At 39.4% G+C, this 9942-nt stretch overlaps 1 protein-coding gene across 1 annotated transcript in view; it reads right to left on the bottom strand.

Annotated features, from left to right (window-relative positions):
• LOC117518573 (H(+)/Cl(-) exchange transporter 4) overlaps window positions 1-8154 on the bottom strand; it is a 39574-nt gene extending 31420 nt beyond the window's left edge. The window contains exons 1-2 of the mRNA XM_034179737.1: window positions 8000-8154; window positions 982-1136 (exon numbers count right to left, since the gene is read on the bottom strand). Coding sequence (XP_034035628.1) covers window positions 982-1136; window positions 8000-8015 — 171 coding nt within the window. The 5' untranslated portion in view covers window positions 8016-8154. The remainder of the gene's footprint in view (window positions 1-981; window positions 1137-7999) is intronic.
• Between the last annotated feature and the right edge of the window lie 1788 nt (window positions 8155-9942).

Here is a 9942-nt window from a genome sequence, read left to right on the forward strand (position 1 = left end):
GCTCCAAGCTCCAGTACACTGACCTCTGACCAGACGCACAAGGCCTGTAATAAGAGCTGTTATTGTGTGGACCACCACCTCCCAACTCCAGCACTGCTTTACACGTTCAAACTGGATTTGTATCATTCAGTGTTCAACAGTGGACAACTGCTTTGGATGATGTTAACTCTGCGTTGGCAATGTCACAACAGAGAGGACAACCGGCATCTTTCCAAATCAAAAACCAGGAATCAACGGGGGGGATCTGCCGTCTGGGGAACCAACAGAACTCCACCTTCAAGGTTGCTGATATGGCGGCGTACAGCACTGGCTGACACCTGAGCATGTTACCGTGACAGGTTACATGTAGCACAGTGGTGTCCAAAGACATTCCAGAAGGGGCCAAGAGGGGGCAGGTTTTCTTTGAGGCCCCTGACTCCACCAGGTGGAGCAGATGGGACGAGGTCATCAGTGAAATCACCTGCAAAGAAAACCTGCCCTCTCTTGGCCCCTTCTGGAACACCACTGCTGTACACAGTTTAGTTGATAGAAGGTGCTTTGAGTTTTGTGGTATTTATTCGTGTACTTTTTAACATCTTGCAGTTGTTCTTAAATCTTCAAACTGGTATTTCACTCAGCACCACAAACTCTCAGCACAGAATTTACCATCCAGTTTTTTTCCAAGACTTTTTCCACATTTACTCTTCAAATTCAGTTTGAGGTGGACAAATTCATGGCTGGGGTTTATCCTGCACTCTTCTCTTCTGACCAACATAAAGAAGAGAATTATGGGTAATGACATGACGCACATACCGCTGGCTGACTCATGAGTCATCGCTGCTGAACTGTAAGAAAATATCAAGAAAATAAAAAAGAAGCACCAACAGATCCGCAGTGCATCAGAATTAACTTGCAAGGGACGGACAGCTTGTCCTAATGAGACGGACACAGCGCACCGACGAAGATAAAAACCAGCGAGGGATCAGCAGCATGGTTCAGAACCTTGCGGTGTCGGTCTGTGTCTCTGGATTTCTCCCTCAGCCAGTCGATGGTGTGGAAGTCTTCATAGGTGCCCACATCAGGGAATGGCTCATCCAGGAAGTCCATCATGTTTCCAGCTCCATTCATCTCCTCTGTAGGCGTGGCACCACTGACACCTGACAGGCAGACATCAAAGATCCAGTCAGAGAGCAAAGGAGAAAAGTTCAAACTTCCAACTGTCCAGATCTTCTCTTGACCACCTGAAGTTTCAGATTATATTTGTAGTTTAAACAAATGAGTATGTTTAATTCTGTCAAATCTCTTTGCAGGTCTGCAAAAATCAGATGTATGAATCATTAACATGGCTACTTACAAACAGAATGATAGTGGGGTGGCATAGCAAAACAATGGTTCATTTTGTGATAAAAGCATGGAATTTGGCACACATATTCTAAATTTACTAATGTTTATTTTCAGATATGGAGCCATCCGTCTAATGAGCTGAAGGGGTCAAAATTTATAAATGATCCAATCGTTGAAAACTACACCACATTATTTGTATGATCATCATGATTCCAAAAAGGTACAGTTTGGACTATCTATAACTGAATTCCATGGAGTTACGAGGTAGAAACAGCAAAAATGGTGACAAAGGTCAGTTTCAGTTTGTACAGGAGTCAAAAGTTAAAGCTGCTCCAATTTTGGTAAAAAGTGTTGTAAATTATTAGTTGAAATAAAAGGATTAAAGCCCTGGTCCCACCAAATAATGAACAGTGAACAATGAGCCACACAGCATGTTTTTTTTTATTATTGCTACAAGACGGTTTATTGAACTATCATGGGAGAACAGTGGCTCTTAGAGGCAGAATATTCTGCTACCGAGGCTCCTCTCTGAGTGTGGCGCTAATTTCAAGATGTTCAAAATTTACCAACAGCATTGTGTGCGAGTTACTATGAGGATTTTACAGGATGTGTGTGGTGAGGACGAGGCTGTAAAAGCCCATTATCCCAGCACCTACCAGCTACGTGGGACCTGAGAGGCAATTTTTGGAGTGGCTCAGCCCTCTTGTGCACACAATTCCACCTGCTTTTTTCCTCCCTCCCTCCTGTTCCATGAAGTAGAGAACAGATTGAAGCAGCTAAATATAATCATTAGTTGCTTAATAATTAGGTAATTATTCATAATGTATTTATTTTAATAGGTTGGTAAAACAGTTGCATGTTCATTCATTCTATATAATCAACTGTAAAAGTATGTCTATGGTAGATTTAATATCTTGTTAATGGATCAGGAGCTCCACTGTGTGTACACACACTAACGCAATGACTCGCGGTCAAAACGAGCAATTAGGCAGAACACCAGCTCACAAGAGTGATTTTGCAGTTAATAATGTACGAACACAAAGTTAAAAGTGGGATCACAGTGTGAAAATGACTACGTGTTTAAAACCACATAAGAAATAAAGCCAGCGAGCCGCGGATGGAAAGGAAGCCAGCAAGAAGAAGCACAGAGGTGGCTGTCCAGGAATGCAGAACAGCAACACACGCAAAAGAGCGATTTTGCAGACATAAACGGACGAACGCAAAGTTAAAAGTGGGATCATTGTGTCAAAAGAAATAAAGCCAACAAGAGGAAACAGAGGCGGCTGTCCAGGAAACCGTAGTTCAATTCTAGCTGGTCTGGTGTATTGTCATGACTCTGGAACACAGGTGGAGAGCAGCCTGACGCATGGCGCACACCCACCTACTGGAGTGTCTATTTTTGGACTGGGTTTAGTTTGGGTTTCCCCAAACATCAGTACAGTAGGTCATGTATGGAACAAGTAATGAATGATATAAAGTAACTAATGAGTGTTGGGGGAGAAAGTCTTGAGCTTTATAAAGAATGGCAATGATTTTTGGCATTTTGGATTTAACATAATTTATATGCATTTTCCAACTTAAATTATAATCAATAAAGACGCCAATAAATTTAGTTTCATTAACGAGTTCAATTTCAACATTGCATATCTGCTGATTCTAAATGTGTTCCTGGCCTTATTACCAAATATGATGCACTTTGGTTTACCAACGTGAAGCGACAATTTGTTTGAATCAAACCATTCCTTAAACTTCTGTAGTTCCCTCTCCATCATGTCCAGAACCTTTCCCAAATGATCCCCACTACAAAACAGTTGTGTCATCAGCAAATAAAATACAACTCACAGACTTAGAAAACAAATGTATGTAATTAATATACAAAAGAAACAGCCTTGGGGCACCCCACAAGTGCACCTCAAAAATTCTGAATTTATCCCACCCAAGTGAAAATACTGATACAGATTGTGCAAATAGTTGGCTATCCAATCATGCTCTACTCCTCTGATGCCATACTTCCATAATTTATCCAATAATACTGTATGATCAATAGTATCAAAAGCTATCTGTAGGTCAAAAAAAAAAAAAAATTCCTACGGTGTATTGTTTGTTTGTTTGTTTTCAATTGCATATGTGATGTGTTCCACAAAGTCAATTACTGCCAGTGAAGTAGTGTGATTTTTCCTAAATCAATATTGCTGCTCATTTAGTATGTGATGTTTGGATATAAAATCATCCAACCTCTTTATGAATACTTTTTCCAGAATTTCTGAGAATTGAGGTCGCAGAGAGATTGGCCTGTAGTTTGAAAAAACGTGTCTGTCACTGGATTTGAACAGCAGTATAACTTTAGCTATTTTCATTTTGGATGGAAATCTGCCTGTCAATAATGACAAGTTACAGATATAAGTTAAAGGTTTAATGACACAATTGATTATGTTTTTTAATCAAAGACATATCAAAATTATCGTGATCAGTTGATTTTTTTTCCTTTTCGTTTATATACTATGTTAATTATTTCATATTCATCAGTTTCAATGATAAATACCGAATCTGAGAGGTTAACCCTCCTTGTCCTGTTATCCCAAGAATTCATGTTAGAAAGCACAATTGCATTTGCTAAATTTTTCCCCGCATTGGCAAAATAATCATTAAAATGATCTACTATAACTTTAATTTCTTTAACCACTGTATCAGCATTTCAGTAAAAATATGTTGGATAGTCTTGTACAACTTTTTTATTTTTGATTATTTCATTTAAGAGCTTCCAGGTACCTTTAATGTTTGTTTTATTGTTTTTTTTCCAATAAATCACTGTAATACTGCCTTTTGCAAGATCACATAATATTGGTCAATTTGTTTTTATTTATATGTCTTGTATTTACTCTCAGCCTCAGTTGTTCTGCGCTTTAAAAATTGCTTATACAAAAAAAAAAAAAAAATCTTTTTGCATGTGGTCAGCAGTCCCTTAGTGATCCAGGGTTTGTCAGTATTTTGCTTGTGTTCAACATCTCATATCAGTGAACAATGTTTATCATATGACTTGGAGACATTGTAGATAAATGAGTCATATGATTGGTCAATGTCTTCAGTATAGATGCCACGCCAATCTTGGTCTGATAAATCCGTTCTATGTTTGGCCATAGATTCCTGTTATTTTTCTTTTGAAATTTCAAATGTCAAAATGATCAATTTTTCAATTTTAATTTATTTTCATTTATATAGCGCCAAATCACAACAGAGTTGCCTCAAAGCGCTTCACACAGGTAAGGTCTAACCTTACCAACCTCCAGAGCAACAGTGGTAAGGAAAAACCTCAAGCAGACCAGACTCAAAGGAGTGACCCTCTGCTTCGGCCATGATACAGACACAAATTACAGAACAATTCACGGACAAATATACAAGAAATGCTGTTGGTGCACAGGACAGGAGGGTCTCCAACACAAATACAACTCCCATCTCTGGATGGAGCTGCACCTTAAACAGAGAGAAAAAAAAACAGAATCAGGCATCAGAAAGACAAAAAATACAGTATAATTTGCCAGCATTAAACAACAAGAAAAACAGAGAAATACTAAGGTGATCGCCGACCACTAGCCCTAAACTTCACTAAAAGACCCAGAATTTAGGTAAAGTTGAGGCCGCAGTCCGCTCCAATTACTAATAACATGAATTAAAAGAGTAAAAAGCGTAAAACAAAACTGTACCAGTATGCTGCCACATGAAAGGGAAAATAAGTGCGTCTTAAGTCTGGACTTGAAAGTCTCCACAGAATCTGACTGTTTTATTGATGCAGGGAGATCATTCCACAGAACAGGGGCATGATAAGAGAAAGCTCTGTGACCCACAGACTTCTTATTCACCCTAGGGACACAAAGTAGTCCTGCACCCTGAGAACGCAAAGCCCGGGCCGGTACGTAAGGTTTAATTAGATCAGCTAGGTAGGGAGGTGCCAGTCCATGAATAATTTTATAGGTTAGTAGCAGAACCTTAAAATCTGATCTCACTGGGACAGGAAGCCAGTGAAGAGACGCCAAAATGAGTGTAATGTGGTCGAACTTTCTGCTTCATGTCAGAAGTCTGGCTGCAGCATTTTTAACCAATTGGAGAGCTCTAATGCTAGACTGCAGTAAACCAGAAAATAGAACACTGCAGTAGTCCAACCTAGAAGAGATAAATGCATGGATCAGGGTCTCAGCATCAGCCACAGACAGGATGGGATGAATCTTCGCTATATTTTGCAGGTGGAAGAAAGACGTCCTAGTAATATGTCTAATGTGGAGGCCAAAGGACAACAAAGGATCAAAAATTACCCCAAGGTTCCTCACTTTGTCAGTGTGATCTAGGACACACGAGCCGAGGCTGAGTGTTAACTGGTCAAATTGATGCCGATGTCTCACTGGACCAAGAACCATCATTTCAGTCTTATCAGAGTTTAAAAGTAGGACGTTTCTAGACATCCAACTTCTCACTGCTGCAAGGCAATCCTCTAAGGATTTTATGTGAACGAGATTACCAGCAGTTATCGGCATGTATGACTGAGTATCATCTGCATAGCAGTGAAAAGTAATCCAAAATACGCCGCAATATGTGCCCAAGGGGTGCTATATAAAGGGAGAAAAGCAGGGGGCCTAAGACAGACCCCTGTGGAACCCAAAATTTCATGTCACTAAGGTTAGAGGTAGTGTTACTGTACAAAACACAGTTGAGAACGACTGGTCAAGTATGACGTCAGCCATGCAAGGGCACTCCCAGTAATCCCAAAATGATTTTCCAGCCTATCAAGTAGAATATGATGAGCCACTGTATCAAATGCAGCACTGAGATCTAACAGCAACAGAACCGTAGTGGTGTCTGAATCCATTGTAAGCAGAAGATCATTCACCACTTTAGTGAGAGCCGTCTCTGTGGAATGATATTTTCTAAAAGCAGACTCCAGTGGCTCAAAGAGATTATTCTCAGTAAGATAGTCTACGAGCTGCTGTGAAACCACTTTTTCCAGAATTTTTGAGAAAAATGACAGATTTGATATCGGCCGATAGTTTTTCAGTACACTAGGGTCAAGATTAGGTTTCTTAAGTAATGGTTTAATCACTGCAGATTTAAAACATTTAGGAACAGATCCAGAAGTTAAATAAAGATTAATAATTTCCAGCACAGTCGGCCCAAGAGTGGGCCACAGGTCCTTAAACAGTTTTGTCTGTATAGGATCAAATAAACAGGTTGTGCTTTTTGTTGACGTTACAAGTTTTGTCAGCATGCCCAGTGAGATACTATCAAATTCTGTAACTCTAGGTAATACCTCAGTAATGGCGCCCACCTCAATAGCAGGGTGTAGTGGCTGGATTAAGGCATGCTGGGATATGTTCAACCTGATGTCTTCTATTTTCTTCTCAAAGTAATCCAGAAAATCTTGTGCTATAAAGGAGAGTGAACTACAGGTGGTTGTCCATGAATAAGTGTTGCCACTGTGTGGAACAAGAACTTTGAGTTATGCTTGTTTTTGTTGATCAAATCAGAGTAGTAAGTCCGTTCTGTAGCCAATAATGCATGATTATAGTCTAAGATAGCATCATGCCACGCAAGGTGAAATACTTCTAATTTTGAATGATGCCATTTCCGTTCTAGACCTCTAGGTTTATGCTTGAGGTCACGCAGATAATCATTGAACCAAGGTGACTGTGATTTTGGGGGAGCGTGGTTTTAACACAGGTGATGAAATCATGTCGAGTGTAGTTTTGAGCACTGAGTTTAAACTATCCACAGGTCTGTCTACTGACTGGGCATTTGTCAAATGTGAAGCTAAGACATCAGGCAGTCTAGCTTCGAGTTCAGTCTTAGTTGAGGAGTTGATGCATCGATCAACTTTATCAACTAAAGAAGTGTAAACAACAAAAATCGGCAGGTGATTACTGATGTCACGAATAAGTAATCCACCCATTAACTTCCCAACAATGACATTTGTTAATATATTATCAGTAAGTGTCCATGTGTTCATAGTGATCCTGGTTGGGTGTGTTATTCCTGGATATAATCCCATACAGAACACATTTTTGCTGTTTTTACCCCATAACTCCATGGAATTCAATCACAGATAGTCAAAGCTGTACCTTTTTGGAATCGTTACAATCAGACAAATAATGTGGTATAGTTTTCAACATGATTGAGCATTTTAAAATTTGACCCCTGTAAGTCATTATAGAGGTCAGCTCGAGAATGGCTCCATATCTGAAAATAAACAATTAATTTAGAATATGCGTGCCATATTCCATGCTTTTATCACAAAATTAACAACTTTTATGGAAATTTTAGCTAAGATGCACCACTATGAGGAATTATAAATACGGCTACGTACGAACAGAATGAGGAATAACGAATAGCTACTTCCAAAAGATCAACAGCACCGATTTCCACGGTCCTCATTGAAAATAGAATAAACAGTGACAAACTAACACGAACAAGAACACGAGTAAAAATTTAAAAAAACACTACAAATGTAAAAATGCAATTTAAAACTGAGAATGATCGAACTACTTAATCCGGAATGACGAAGCTCTAAAGGACAGGATTTAACAACAAATAATGTTTGTACTTGAACACCGGTCTTAAAATTAAACCATTAGCACGATGACAGTGCTAGCATGAGCTCAAAAAAAATGTTTTTTTTTTTTTGTTTTGTTACCTTCAGCAGCCTCCATGTTTCTACATAAAAACGTTTCCTTTAAATAAAAAGAATGTGTTATTAATCCAAAAGTTTCACCATATCAGTTTCTATAAAAATGATAAAATAAAAATAAAACAGCTGCATAGATACAGATTTAAAGAAACCAGCGCTCAGGATCGTTACTGCCACCTGCTGGTCCGGAAGAATCTTATGTCATTGCTTGAGCGGCTTCGGGACGCAGCACCGCCGCCTATCGGCCTGGAGTATAAGATAAGATATAAACCTTATTGATCTCACACAGGAGAAATTCACATGTTACGTCAGCTCTTAAAAAACACACAAGATGGGTGCAAGTAGAGGAAAATGTTCATCAAACATCGTGTGCAAAGATAAGCAATAATAATAATGGGAGGCAGAGCCTTCAGCTTTCAGGCTCCTCTCCTGTGGAACCAGCTCCCAATTCAGATCAGGGAGACAGACACCCTCTCTACTTTTAAGATTAGGCTTAAAACTTTCCTTTTTGCTAAAGTTTATAGTTAGGGCTGGATCAGGTGACCCTGAACCATCCCTTAGTTATGCTGCTATAGACGTAGACTGCTGGGGGGTTCCCATGATGCACTGTTTCTCTTTTTGCTCTGTATGCACCACTCTGCATTTAATCATTAGTGATTGATCTCTGCTCCCCTCCACAGCATGTCTTTTTCCTGGTTCTCTCCCTCAGCCCCAACCAGTCCCAGCAGAAGACTGCCCCTCCCTGAGCCTGGTTCTGCTGGAGGTTTCTTCCTGTTAAAAGGGAGTTTTTCCTTCCCACTGTAGCCAAGTGCTTGCTCACAGGGGGTCGTTTTGACCGTTGGGGTTTTTACATAATTATTGTATGGCCTTGCCTTACAATATAAAGCGCCTTGGGGCAACTGTTTGTTGTGATTTGGCGCTATATAAATAAAATTGATTTGATAATAATACTTGTAACAGAAAATGAGGTAGAAATAGAGATAGAATATGTATGTGTGTATATATATATATATATATATATATATATATATATATATATATATATATATATATATATATATATATTAGCTTATAATGCGCCAAATCACAGCAAAAGCCGTCTCAAGGCGCCTTACATAAAACAAGTCAACATAAAATTGAATAAATAATTAAAAATGAATAAAAAAATTCAAATACATAAATAAAAACAGAAGTAAAAGAATAAAACAAATAAAAATAAAAACTATCCATAAGAAAGAGAATAAAATTAGGTTTTGAGTTTTGACTTAAAAATGTCCACGGACTCAGACTGCCTCACAGTCACAGGAAAACTGTTCCACAGGGTGGGTGCACGATACGAAAAGGCTCTTTGACCTGCTGACTTCTTCTTCACCCTGGGAACACAGAGAAGTCCTGCATCCTGCGACTGCAAAGCCCGGGCCAGCACGTACAGTTCCATCAGATCAGCCAGATAAGATGGCGCCAGTCCATGAACAACCTTATAAGTCAATAACAAAACCTTAAAATCTGCTCTCACAGAGACAGAGAGCCAGTGCAAAGATGCCAAAATGGGTGTGATATGTTCAGACCTTCTGCTATGTGTCAGAAGTCTGGCGGCAGCGTTCTGAACCAGACCCCTAATGTTGGACTGTGGTAACCCTGAAAATAGAACATTACAATAATCTAGTCTAGAAGAAACAAAAGCATGAATCAGGGTCTCAGCATCAGCCATGGACAGGATGGGGTGGATCCTCGCCATATTTCTCAGATGGAAAAAAGCAGTCCTAGTAACATCCCTGATGTGGAGGTCAAAAGACAATGTGGGATCAAAAATTACCCCAAGGTTCCTCATTTTGTCTGTATGATGTATGACACACGAACCCAGGCTGAGCACCAGCTGGTCAAACTGATGCCGATGTCTCGCTGGACCAAGAACCATCATTTCAGCCTTATCAAAGATTAAAAGTAGG

The sequence above is a fragment of the Thalassophryne amazonica genome, chromosome 1 (assembly GCF_902500255.1).
Source record: "Thalassophryne amazonica chromosome 1, fThaAma1.1, whole genome shotgun sequence".
NCBI classification, from domain to species: Eukaryota; Metazoa; Chordata; class Actinopteri; order Batrachoidiformes; family Batrachoididae; genus Thalassophryne; species Thalassophryne amazonica.